The following is a 13,511-nucleotide window of genomic DNA, read 5'->3' on the forward strand; positions in this document are numbered from 1 at the left end:
AGGTGAGGAAAATTTGATTGTAATGAGAATGACGAAGGCGATAAAATAGGGAGTGTGGAAAGAGGGCCTGGGACTTTCAGTTGGGAGGTCAGGGAGGACTTTCTGGAGGAGGGAACCTTTGAGCTGCACCCTGAGGCCCTGCACTGGGCAGAACTGGGGCAATACGCAGCAAATGCATTCATCCCGTGGTGAAGTATGAGCATGCGTGGCCCAGAAGTTCCAGGATTTGAGGCCCAGCCCTCATGGAGGAGGCAGTTTGGCGGGGAGTCAGGTGGACAAGCAGCAGCAGCTGGGATCAGGAGGGCCTCTTGGAGGTGGTGACCTTCAAGTGTAGCCCCGAGTGTCCGACACTGCACAGTGGAAGGCCTAGCTGGGTGGCCCTGGCGAACGCAGCTGCACCCCCTTGGGTCCTGGATCCTTCCCCAGCCCAGAAAGCCAGTCTGGGCTGTTGGGAAGGCCCAGAAAGCCAGTAAGCTAGGCGGGTGTTTCATCTCATCCCTCCCCACCCCCCACCCCCCAAGGGCGCTGGGAGATGTCATTTCTCCAGTTCTCCAGGGCGGAGGTCACCCCAGCTCAGCAGATAACGCTGAAGGTTGAGCAATGCCCGCCTGCCCGCCAGGGCCAGGGCTGGGGTCAGTGGGCCGGGGGTCAGCCCCAGGCAGTTGGGCGCTCCCCCCAGGATGGTCTGGGCAAGGCGTGGCAGAGGGGTGGGGCCAGGAGGTGCCCCGATGGCTTAGGAATGGGCCTGGAGGGAGCAAGGGGGTGTCTCAGGCCTGTGTCAAATCCGGGGCGGCATGGCGGGCTCCCGTCTATGAACCAGGGGCAGCAAAAGCGTCTTCCCGGCCGGGGAGAAAGGGCAGCCTAGGTCGGGGCCCTCCCCAGCTACAGCCGGGCTGGGTAGAGAGCAGGGAAGTCCCTTCTCTCCTGCATGGCCCCAGCAGCGGCCACCTCATCACCGTCAGAAGCGGGTTCTTGGGCTGCGGGGTGGCAAAAAGCGCTTTTCTGTTGCGAATGGGGACGCGAGAGGCCTGTGACCGTGGGTGGACGCTCCCCCTCCTGGCCCCTCTGCGTCCTCTGCCGCGTGGACCTTTCTTTCTGGTGTTCCTCCAGAGTGGACTTGAAACTTCAGCCTTGTGTTTGGGCGTCTGGGCCGGCAGAGAACGAGGGGGCACGGCACCTTCACGGATGGGGTTCGACGTGAACTGAGCACGAGCGCCCGGGCCCTGCCTCCCGCGGACTCCCTCCCCCACCCGCGCCCCTTCCCCACTCGGGGCTGCAGGATGGGGTGGGTGGGGCTGGAAGGGGGGGTGGCGCAAGGGGGCGGGCAGGTGTGGGGGGCGGGGCTGGGGCGAGGCGCGCCCCGGGCAGCGGCCCCCGGGGGAGCGCGCCCCTCCGCGCCCCCCGCAGGGTCCTCATCTCGGCCTAAGACGGGAGGCGCCCGGGCGTGGAGTCTGTCCTCCTCCGCGTCGGGGCTGGGGGCGCGCTGAGGGGCGGGGACGCGCGCCCGGGCCCGGCCTGGACACGGTCACCCGTCGCGGAGCCGGGCGGCGTCGGGGCCCTCGGGGCCCGGCCGGCGCGGCGCCCCCGTCGAGCGGCGTCGGGGCGCGCGGATCCCGAGGCCGCCGCCGCCTCCAGCAGGGGGCGGGCCCGGCCGTGCCTGGAGCGGGGCCGGCGCTCGGGGCCCCTCCCGGCCTCTCCCGGCGCGGCCCCAGCCCGGAGGGGCGGGCCGGGGGCGGGGTCGCGCCGCCCCTCGTCGCTCCCAATCCCGGGGCCGCGGGGTGGGGGCGGGCGGGGGGCGTGAGGCCGCCCCCCCGGGCGCGGGGGACCCCCGGGGGCGCGCGCCGGGGCCGCCGCCGGGCCGCCGCCGCCCGCCGCCGCCCGCCCGGGGGTCCCCGCGGCCACTCGGGGGCCCGCGCGCCCCGCGGCGGGAGGGGCCGGGGCGGCCGCCAGGCGTGACGCAGCCGTTGCCATGGGCCGCCTTATAAATAACCGGGCTCGGGAGAAACTTTAGCGAGTCAGAGCCGCGCACGGGACCGGGAAGGGGACCCACCCGAGGGTCCGGCCGGCAGCCCCCGCACCGAGCGCGGCCCCGGGACGGCGGCAGCAGCAGCGGCAGCCCCGGCAGCGGCAGCTTCAGCCCCGGCCGCCCCGGCAGCAGCCCCGCGGCGGCAGTTCGGGGCCGGGAGGCCGCGCCACCTGCGGGCCGGCCGGAGCGGGCCGCCCCAGGCCCCCTCCCCGGGCGCCCGCGTTCATGCAACGCCTGGTGGCCTGGGACCCAGCATGTCTCCCGCTGCCGCCGCCGCCCGCCTTTAAATCCATGGAAGTGGCCAACTTCTACTACGAGGCGGACTGCTTGGCTGCTGCGTACGGCGGCAAGGCGGCCCCCGCGGCGCCCCCCGCGGCCAGACCCGGGCCGCGCCCCCCCGCCGGCGAGCTGGGCAGCATCGGCGACCACGAGCGCGCCATCGACTTCAGCCCGTACCTGGAGCCGCTGGGCGCGCCGCAGGCCCCGGCGCCGGCCGCGGTCACGGACACCTTCGAGGCGGCTCCGCCCGCGCCCGCCCCCGCGCCCGCCTCCTCCGGGCCGCACCACGACTTCCTCTCCGACCTGCTGTCCGACGACTACGGGGGCAAGAACTGCAAGAAGGCGGCCGACTACGGCTACGTGAGCCTGGGGCGCCTGGGGGCCGCCAAGGGCGCGCTGCACCCCGGCTGCTTCGCGCCCCTGCACCCCCCGCCCCCGCCGCCGCCGCCCGCCGAGCTCAAGGCGGAGCCGGGCTTCGAGCCCGCGGACTGCAAGCGGAAGGAGGAGGCCGGCGCGCCGGGCGGCGGCCCCGCAGGCATGGCGGCGGGCTTCCCGTACGCGCTGCGCGCCTACCTCGGCTACCAGGCGGTGCCGAGCGGCAGCAGCGGGAGCCTGTCCACGTCCTCGTCGTCCAGCCCGCCCGGCACGCCGAGCCCCGCCGACGCCAAGGCGCCCCCGCCGCCTGCTTCGCGGGGGCGGCGCCGGCGCCCTCGCAGGTCAAGAGCAAGGCCAAGAAGACGGTGGACAAGCACAGCGACGAGTACAAGATCCGGCGCGAGCGCAACAACATCGCCGTGCGCAAGAGCCGCGACAAGGCCAAGATGCGCAACCTGGAGACGCAGCACAAGGTCCTGGAGCTCACGGCCGAGAACGAGCGGCTGCAGAAGAAGGTGGAGCAGCTGTCGCGCGAGCTCAGCACCCTGCGGAACTTGTTCAAGCAGCTGCCCGAGCCCCTGCTCGCCTCCTCCGGCCACTGCTAGCGCGGCCCCGCGCGCGCCCCCCGCCGGCCGGCCCCCGCGCCCCGCGCGCCCCGCGCGCCCCCCGCGCGCCCCGCGCCCCCCGCGCCCCCCGCGCGCCGCGGCCGCCGAGACTCCGGGCAGCGCCCGCGCCCGCCCCGCCCCGGTGGCGCCGGCGAAACTTTGGCACTGGGGCGCTCGGCAGCGCGGGGAGCTCCTCGGTAATTTTAATATTTTATTATATATATATCTATATTTTTGTCCGAGCCAGCCGCACCTGCAGACGGGGGCGCCCGCGCGCGCTGCTATTTAAGGAGCCGGGTCCAGGTGTGCGGGGGGGGGGGGGGGCGCGCGCCCCTCTCCAGGCGCGGCCCCTCTCCAGGCGCGCCGGGCGGGCGGGCCGCCCGCGAAGTTGATGCAATCGGCCCAACATGGCTGCACGCGCGTGTCCGCGGCCTGACGCAACCCACGTGCAACTGTCAGCCGGGCCGGAGGAGTCGCGGTCCGTGCCGTGTTGTTGGTTTTTTTTGTCTTTTTTTGTATTATAAAAAATAATTATTTCTATGAGAAGAGGCGTCTGTATATTTGGGAATCTTCCGTTTCAAGCATTAAGAACACTTTTAATAAACTTTTTTTTTTTTTGGAGAATGGTTAAAAAGCCTTTTGGGGGCAGTAGTTGGCTTTTGATTTTTTTTTCCCCTTTAGTTGGGATTTATATGGCTTTGTTTTTGCTTTTCCGCGGTGGGGGGGGGTGGTGTGTGTGTGTGGGGGGCTGCCATGAGTTTTGCCTTTTTTGGGGGCGGGGAGGGGGTGTTGCAGCTGCTTTTTCTCCTGTTCGCTACTTCCCCCGGGCTGTGCCTGGAGACCGGGTGGGGGAGGGGCTGAGGGTGCTGGGTCAGGCTTTCAGGGTGACTCAGCGCCCCTGGGTGCTGGGGAGGAGTGACTGGGAACTCTTCCTGGGGAGGGGGTGCAGGGCCCCGGCTCGGTTCCGCGGGCCAGACTCGGGTTTGGAGGGCCGGGCGCGCTGGTCTGGGACCCCTGCCTGGAGACTGGGGACTAGGCAGGTCTCTGCAGGAGGAGGGCGCAGGTCTTGGTCCTGCTGAGCCCAAATGGGGGCAGATTCTTTTGGTCAGTGCAGTGAGTGGGGGGGGGGGTTGTTTAGGAAATACTTGGTGTGTGTGTATATATTTTAAGAGCAGGGCCCGGGTGTGTGGGCGAGTTTGTGTTTGTGTGTCTCTGTTGGTTTGCGTGTCCCTGGCTGGCTGTGGGGAGAAGCCGGCCAGGTGGGGGACCTGGGGGAGGGCTCCCATACTTCCACTCACTGGCCTTGACGGGGGAGACTTAACCACTTGCCCTCTTGGCCCACATGTGGACACAGAAGCCAGCCTCACCTGCTTGCTCAAGGTGGCTGAGCCTGGGGTTCAGCCTGGGGACTCGGTCTTAAATCTCTGGTACTGAGGGTCCCTGGCCAGGCTCCTGCTTCCCTGCCCCTGATACCCTCCGGCCCCTCGTCACCGCACCCCCACCCAGCTTCCAGCCCTGTCAGGCATTCCTGAGAGCTGAAGATAGAGACGGAGGGGTGTAGAGGGGTTAGTGGATACACGTACTGCGTCCCACGGTGCCTGGCACGCAGGAGGTGTTATATAAGCTTTGCTCTTGTTATTATTTTTCGCTGGGAGGCTCTGGCATTTGGCATCCCGGCCTTCAGTGTGGTGTGCCCTTGCCAGGGGCTGGGCGTCTGGTAAACTCTGAACCTGCCCCATCTCATTTAAACTTCACGACAACCTTGGTGGGGGGGGGGTTACCATCATGAGATCTGTTCTTGGGGTCGTGGAGCAGCGTGCTGACTGTCAGATCCCTAGAGGAAAGAGGCTACTGTGGGTTTCCCGCCCTGAGGAATTTAGGGGCGGGAGTAGAATGGGGGGGCTTCAGAGATTGCTTGACCGAGGGCCTGGGGCATCCCGGGTCTTGGGAACGGCTGCTGATACATTGGTTGGAGAGCAGAAAATGTGTTTCCCTTCCTTGTCTCTTGGGGATGCGGGGCTGGGGGGCTGCATGTGCTTTCCCTTTGGGAGTCTGGGGTGTGTGGGACAGATGCACGGTCTCCACCATGATGGAGTTGAGGGTCCTGGCAAACGCCATCCTTAGTGCTAGCGTCTGCAGTTCGTGGTAAAGGGCTGTGCAGAGCACTGGACACAGATAACCTCAGGGCAGCCCAGGTCTCTGGTGTGGCCTCAGACAGGTCTGCTTGCTCTGCGAGGTCCGTGCTGTGGTGGCCATGCCCCGGAGCCTGGGACTCAGTGCAGCACCTGCTCAGCCCTTCTGCCAACTTTAGGATTTACCTGCTGCTGGGCAAAGGATGGGGTGGGGGGCTGCACCTGGGGAAGGGAGTGGCTCAGTCTTAGGCGCCGGGTGGAAGACTCACAATTGAGGAACGGGTCTCCCCAGTCCACTCTCTGCTGCTCTGTGTCACTGAGAGTTGGCTGGTGGCCACTGCTCACCTGTTTTGCAGAGGACCCAAAGGAGGGGAGAGGGGAGCAGCCTGGCCAGCGTCTCCGGCCTGTGCCTCCGCACATGCCCACGTCCCACTCGACTGCACGAGTGCCCATGGAAAGGATCACACCCACTTTGTAGGAGTAAACGGAGACCCACAGAAGTGGGGTGAGGGCTCAGATGGAAGCAGGGGAAGCCGATTCCAAAGCTCAGTCTGATCTCAGTTCCTGCCCCAGATCTGGGGCCTTGCCTGGGGGGCTCCTGGCCTGGCCCCCAAGTTCAGACACCCCAAGTACTAGTTTGGACATAACAGTTTGGAAGCAACGGGGGATTTGAACTTGAGCCCATCACACAGCCCTTGAAGAAGGCTGGGAAACAGTTAACAGGTGGGAGGCTTTGATGGTGGTCTGGGAGCACTGAGGACAGAGCTGTGCCCAACGGACTCAGGGGGACATTGTAGATGGGGGAACACGTGCTCCAAGGTAGCTTAGGAGGACTAGAGCCTTGCAGGGAGGAGGAACCAGAGCATCAAAAGCTGGGAAATGAGAAAAAAAAGCTGGGATGGGGTGAAGGGGTGCACAGAAGCCCAGGAGGCCAGGGAAGTGCCTCGAGGGAATAATAACAGCAGTGGATTGGAGTTCAAGGTTTACGATGTGCAAAGCACCCCTCCAAGGCCTGGCACATAGGACTTGCTGGATCCTTCCATGTGCCAAGGCGGCTAATCATGCTGACCACAGACCCAGCTAGTGAGGCTGACCACCAAGGCTAGCCGGAACCCCAACCCAGGCTTGCACGGGCCAGGAGAATTGACAAAACACCTTTACACCTCATAATCTTATGCAGTCACCCCACTGCCAGATGACTTTACCCCGGAGAAAAGTAGGTGTCAGAACGGAGAGCCAGGCTCTGGCCCTGGCTCAGAGGAACTCTCCAGTGCGATCTGCTCATCGGCCTCGCGGAGTATTCCCGTGCAGCAGCCGGGCCCGGCGAGGCAGGGACGTGCCCGAGTTTGCACAGCTGAGAAGCCGCCTCACCTGTGCGAGTTGGGGGCGGAGGTTGGGGGGGGACAGAGAATGGGACATTCCCATGGAAACACCCAAGGCATGTTTCCTCCTCCCCCTACTAAAGTCCTGTCCAGACCCCCCGAGATGGTTTTGTTCTTATCTCTGAGCCATTCACTTGTCCTATTTTTTTTTTTTTTAATTTAAAAAAATTTCTTCCAAAAGCATTTATTGGGCACCTGTGTGTGCCAGGCCCTACGTGGGTTCTGGGGACATGTGACCAAGCTGGAGGGTGATACTTGTGGAAGTGCAGACACAAAGTATCCGGTAACTAGAACAAGTTAATGACAGGTGGGGCCGGGAGGTCTGGGAAGGCCTCTCTGAGGAGGTGGCACCTGAGCCAGGTGAGGCAGGAGTGGGGAGGAGCCACGGTGATCGAGCGCTCATTCTGCACGCGGGGTACCTTCCTGCCTTTCCCCTTCTGACAGCTGATGACGTGGGTGCTGCTTATCAGCCCTCCTCCCTGGTTGAGGAAACTGAGGCATAAGAGGTGAAGTCCCAAGGGCTGGTGAGTCAGATCTCACTCTGTGAGACTTGAATTCACACCTTACACCTGAACCTGCGAGACCAGGTCTTTCCACCTCCCCCTTTCCTTTGCACCCCTTTGCTCTGCTCTCTTCTCCTGTCCTGTCCCCCACCCCAGCCTGTGTCCTTTCTTGGCCTGGCTGACCCACCGGGTGGCCGTGACAGAGTCCCCCTGGCCCCAGCCGGCTGCCTGGCTGCCCCTCCTCGGGGGTCGATCATGGCCAGGAGCAGGGGCTGAAGAGGCCCGGGTGGGCTGGGGAGGCAGGCGGCTGTGGGGTTGCAGCCTGCTGAAGTTGGAGTCCTCCTGGCTGTCCTCTGAGGTCAAGAGCCAGGAGTCTGGCATCACCGAGTGGGGACCTCAGAGCTAAGAGGGAACATCTCCTACCCAGAAAGCGGAAAAGTTGGGGCTCGAATCCAGCTCTGTGTGTCTGTCCCCCCGAAGCACAGGGACTGGCGGCAGGAGAGCGCCCCCCCCCCCCCCTGCCCTGCCCTCCCCATTCACCCTGGCAGGCTGGGCGAATCCATTTGCTGGGCGACTTGAGACAGGATGCGTGTTCCTTTTGGGCCTGGCCCCCTCACCTCTGACAGAGTAGCACTGGTTTCCATTTATGCATTTAACGGGTGTCAGGTGAGCACCTACCGTGGGCCCAAGATGGTTCCTGCCCTCCCGGAGCTGACATTCTGGTGGGCGAGATGGATGATGAACAGCCGGCAAATTGGCAAACTCACCTTAGATTGTGATAAAGACCTTGGTGGGGAGGTGGTGGAGGGTGACCAGGGAGGGTTTTTAGAGAGCGTGCCAGACTCAAGGAGCAGCAGGTGCAAAGGCCCTGTGACAGGACTGAGCTCAGTGTGTTAGGGAAAGATGGAGGAGCCAGCCAGGTGAATGGGGAGGGGGTGCAGAGGGGAGGCATCGTCCTTCACCAGGGCCTTGGAGGCCGGGGTGCTGCTAAGAGAGGTGGTTTTGAGGAGGAACGCGTGAATGCCCCTGCCAGGGCATGGCACCAGGAAAACCCTTGACAAGGTTGTTGATGGGACGAAGCAGGCCCCTCGGCCCTGAGGAGGAGGCAAAGTGCAATGGGTGAAGGGCACAGGGAGACCACTTGCCCGGGCCTGGGAGTCCTCGTGGGTGAGGAACCTCTGACCCAGGGCCTGGAGCCACGAGGAGCTGTTCATCGGGCAGGAATGAGGAGAAGGGCATGCCAGGAAGGGGTACTGGAGGAGCAGAGGCTGGGAGCCAAGAGAGGGAGAGTTCTTTGGGAAGCTTACACTGCAGGGGAGAGGGCACTGGGGAGGGAGAGAGGCAAGGCTGGAGAGGGAGGCGGGGCCAGGCCTCCCTGAGGCTTCAGGGGTGAGTGTGGTGGGGCCTGGGGAGCAGGCTGGACCCTGCAGGGTTTTATTTCTTTTTCCTTGATTTCCTAAGTATTGCACCATTATGGTGGAAGGGCTGAGAGAAGGTAGGGTATCCATAAAAGCAAGCACCCATAATTCTACTACCCAGAAATAAACTGTGTCAACACTTGCTGTGTGTCCTTGAGCAAGTCCCTTTACCTCTCTGTGTCTCACTTTCCTTGTTTACAAAAATGGAGTCATAGTGTCTCCCTCCTAAGATTGTTGTGAGGATTAACTGAGTTAATCCCTGCAGCATATTTAGGGCAGTGCTTGCACACAGTCAGGGTTAGCAATTGTCATCATTATTGGTAACCTCTTTACCATTTTGGTGGGCTAAGGGTCCAGATGCTGCCTGCATTCTGGTTCTGAATCCACCTTTTCTTGGTTGTGTAATTTGGCACAAGTGACTGTATTCCATTCTGTCTCCATTTTCCTACCTGTAACAAGAAGTTAATAAAATTCCTCATGGTGTTTTAATGATTTGACAGGTTAATTCATGCAGGGGGATTGTAGAGAGAGAGTTCTGTAGGGGGGCAGTTGTTACTTACTTCCCAAATTTCCATGCCATGTGCTTTTTTTTTTTTTTTTTTTCATTGCAGCTAATGTTGCCTATTTGGTATCCACCCATTCCCTCCTTTCCTAGCAATGAGACCTCTCTATTGTTGGGGCAAATGTGTTACTAAGAGACTACATTTCCCAGCTTCTCTTGCAGCTAGGGATAATGAATGGGGTAGATAATAGAAGTTTAGGTGAAACTTCCAGGAAAGCTTTCTAAAGGAGGTTGATTCAACTAAGGGTATTCCTTCTTGCCTCCCTTGCCTTCAACCCTCCCTACTTCCCACTACCTTTGTCATATTCCCTGCCTGGAATTTAGATGTGATAGCCGGAGCTCTAGGGGCCATCTTGAACCATGAGGCAAACAAGGAAGCCTGAAAGCCACCTGCTGAATGTGGTGAAACCAGAGGATAGAAGGCACTTGGGTTCTTGATGGTGGTGGAACAGCCACACCTGCCCTTACCTGCCTTGCTCTGGACTTGTGTACATGATGGAAAAATAAAGCTCTGCTTATGGCTGTCTCTCCTTGTAGCTTGTCACTGCAGCTGAGTCTATTTCTAACTGATACATTTGCCAAAACAGAATTAACCTGGATGAGCTATTTTGTGACCTGCATTTCTTGGTGATGGCCCAGTGCTTCCTTGTCTGAGAATGTCCTATGGACAGTGTTGTAATGAGTGCAAAACGAGGGCTTTTCTCTTTGCATAGGAAGAATAACTGCCATCAGATGTGGTGGGAGAGTTTTAAAAAATTCATGTGAATCTTCTGCCATAAAAAATCTCCACCTGTCCTCAAGTGTCCTACCCCAAGACTGAAATCTCAGTGACATCAGGACAGGCCCTTGGGAGAGGCAGAATCACTTCTGCTCACCTCACCGAGCTCCAATCCTGTTCCCCCTCCTGCTGTGACCCAGCACCGAGGCCCTTGGTGTGGAAACGGAGAGGCACTGTCCTATGTGGCTCCAGAGTGGTTGGCAGCTACGGTGGGACCGATACCCCATGCCACCCCGAGTAACCCCTTTGTCCCACGCTGCCTCGGCTACCACCTGCTCCAACAAGCCCTCTGCCTGCCAGGGTTGGAGGCAACTTTGCCAGCCTGCCTGGGAGCAGCGCAGCTGGGAGCTCTGAGAGGTGAGTCTGTGGGCCAGGGAGCCGGGCCGGGAGAGCTGTTTTTGTTTTTTTTTTATAGATATTACCAGATCACAGCCTGGAGCCCTGGTGGGGACGGAGGTGGCCAGGGAGGAGGAAGTCTCAGAGAGCCCAGTGGGTGGGGGTCACTGGCTGTGGAGAAGAGAGAACCGGGCCAAGGGGCAGGCTGCCTGGGCTGCTCGCTCAAGCCAGGTTGCAGCCTTCTCTTGCCAAGTGGGGCCAGCCATGAAGCTTGCCTTTCCCACCCTCTAGGGGGTTGAGGGAGACGCATACAAATAATGGGGACCCTTTCCTTCATTTAGTCCTGAATCTCAGGTGCGGAGCATTAGCTACTCATCGCTAAAATTTCTCAGAATTCAAATTTCTATGAAGTCTGACATCAAGTTGCTGGCAGACTTGGTGTCTGATGAGGGCGGTGTTCTGATTCATAGATACTGTCTCCTCACGGGCCAGAAAGGCCAAGGGAGATCTCTGGGGCCTCCTTTGTGAGGGCACTGATCCATCCTCATCACCTTATCACCTCTCAGAGGCCCCACTTACAGATACCCTCACAGTGGGTTATTTCAATACATGAATTTTGGAAGACACAGTCAATTGCACTTTTTAAAAAAGATTTATTTATTTATGCATACAAGAACTGGGGTACACGCCAGAGGTGCAGGGAGTGAGAGGATTCACCAGGGACAGAGTGGGGAACAGAACAGATGGACTGACTGAAATCCACTGCTGAGGGGAGCAGCGGGGAGACAGGAGAGGTCTGCTGTGCCATGTGGGTAGCTCCCTGGCCAGGGATCGAACTCATGCTGCAGAGGCTACGGAGAGCCTCACAGTGCTGTGCTCAACCCCTGGCGCCACCAGCGATGCCCCTTATTGTTGCTATTCTTTATAAGCTTAAATTTCCCACCATTTGTCCCTCTGTGCCCCTTTTGACATGTTCATCATTTCTTGAGCACTTGTTCTTGAGCTCATTATTATTATCGAGCACATTCTTCTTTCCTGACCTAAGGTATTCGAGGTTTATCTAGTGCTTTCACTGCCGCAGCCAAGAAGCAGCCATTTCTCCAAAGAACTCTGGCTCCACTTAGGGGAGCATGGTGTTTGGAGACCCAGATGTTGGCACAAAGACCCAGATGTTGGCACAAAATGCTGGGATGTCACTACTCCCAGGCTCTCAGTAGACAGAGCTAAGGACTATGTGCACGTATGTACTCATGTCTGTATCACTTCTGTATCTACTTATCTATCTTCTGTCTATTATTTATCTCTTTCATACACCTATCAAACATCCATCTGTCTATCAATCATCTATCATCTATCTATCTATCTATCTATCTATCTATCTATCTATCTATCTATCTATCTATCATCTATCTAGGAAATTGAGTTTCCACTGGTAACTCCATTTCCAACCCAGCACCACTGAGTTTATTTTCTCTCTTTTCTTATTTGAAATTCTCTTTTCTGACAGTAGAAATTGGCTTGCATGTTCTGCATCTATCTGCTTACTCAACCAATATCTTGCCTGGAACCAATATCCCATCCCTGTCCCCTGCTGCACCACCTTTCCTGTGGGTGAGCTCAGTTCAACCTCCCAAGGCCTCTGTGCATATTTCTCTTACATTTTTATTTAATTTGACTACATACTAATGTGCTCACTGTCAACAGGCCAGCGCATGAGTGGGTTTATAGGGAAAGTTGGGCCCCCTGCCGCTGCTGCCCTCCTGCTCGCAGCCTCTTCCCTGTCCAGCAGCTTTCCTTGTGTCACAAGCTAGCACTTTCCACACTGGTCTGTACTTTGTTGTTGTCATTCAACAATGGGTATCTCAGACGTTGCTCCATCGTTTGCCCTGGTGCTGTGGCATTCTTTTAGTGATCACAGTCATCCATTGCACGGAGGCGCCGTAGCTATTTAACCGGGCCCCGTTTGATGGACACCTAGGTTGCATCCAGTCTTTCTGTCTCACACAATGCTGCCATGGACAGGTGTCCCAAAGAGGGCACGTTGTTTCTTGCAAGGGTGGCACATGTCCCCGCAGGCTGTTTTACAGCTCTCACCATGTTTGCTGTGTCCCTTTAATTCATTGTTTTTGCCCAGAGCTGTGCTCTTCGTCTGTATCAACCACATTTTAAAGACTGCTTCCCTCATAGTGGATACCACTGTGACCTCTTAGTCCCCACAACCATAAACACCGTTGTAACAAACACCACTGATGGTGCCGCTGTTGCAGGTGAGGGTCTGGATAAATCAGATGGAGTTTGGGGAGACTGTGATGGAGGAAGGGACTGAAGTTGATTCTCTGTGATCCCCCTGCCGACGTAAGACAGCTTCTCCTGCGCTATCTCCCCGTGGGGTTCATGAGTCAGTGGGTGTGGGCTCATCTGGCTCCGTCTCCAAGACGTCTGGCCTGCAGCGAGGGACCTCCTCCTCCTGGGGTTCAGGGCCCCTCTCTGCAGGGCACTCATCACCTCCCTGAGTTCTGTCCTGCAGCATGGGCGTGTCATGGGCCTTAAGGACCCCAGGGCTTTGTGGCGGAAGGCTCTAAACACTTTGTACTTAGATTTGGGGACACAGTCCCCCCAAGGCAGTGGGGGCTGACCTTAAGAAGGGAAAGGGGCTGACCTTAAGAAGACCAGAGAGTCAGGGGGCCTGAACTGATGTTGCAATACCCCAAGAAGAGTTGTAACCAGACTTTCAATTTAGTAGTATTTAAAGGAAAAATGCTAATCTACATGGGGACTGAAATCCATTCATTCAGTCATGCTCTTCTTAATAGTCTGTAATTTTGGGCAAATGACTTAACTTCTTTGTATTTGTTTCCTTTTCTGCAAAATAGCAGTAATCATAGCTACCTGACAGGGTATGGTAAGATAAAATAAGATGATACCCACAAAGTACTTAGAATAGGCACATAGCAAATACTCAATAAATATCAATTTTCATACTTCATTTAATCAACAAATCACTGAGACTCTGCTTTGGGCCAGGGTTATTTGTCTCTCTGCCTGGAACTAGAACTACCTGGAATCTCAGATTCTATAAAATCAGAGCCCAGAAAAGATGGCAGATTCTCAGAGT

General features: G+C 58.6%; 1 protein-coding gene across 1 annotated transcript; it reads left to right on the forward strand.

Moving 5' to 3' along the window:
• The first annotated feature begins 2,248 nt into the window (after window positions 1-2,248).
• Window positions 2,249-3,301, forward strand: CEBPB (CCAAT enhancer binding protein beta). Its single transcript, XM_037500263.2, is given in 2 exon segments — window positions 2,249-2,981; window positions 2,984-3,301. Coding segments are annotated over 2 exon segments (1,032 nt in total). The 5' UTR covers window positions 2,249-2,251; the 3' UTR covers window positions 3,286-3,301.
• Window positions 3,302-13,511: the final 10,210 nt, after the last annotated feature.

Source organism: Talpa occidentalis, unplaced genomic scaffold (genome assembly GCF_014898055.3).
Source record: "Talpa occidentalis isolate TD23 unplaced genomic scaffold, MPIMG_talOcc4v2.1 talOcc4.10, whole genome shotgun sequence".
NCBI classification, from domain to species: Eukaryota; Metazoa; Chordata; class Mammalia; order Eulipotyphla; family Talpidae; genus Talpa; species Talpa occidentalis.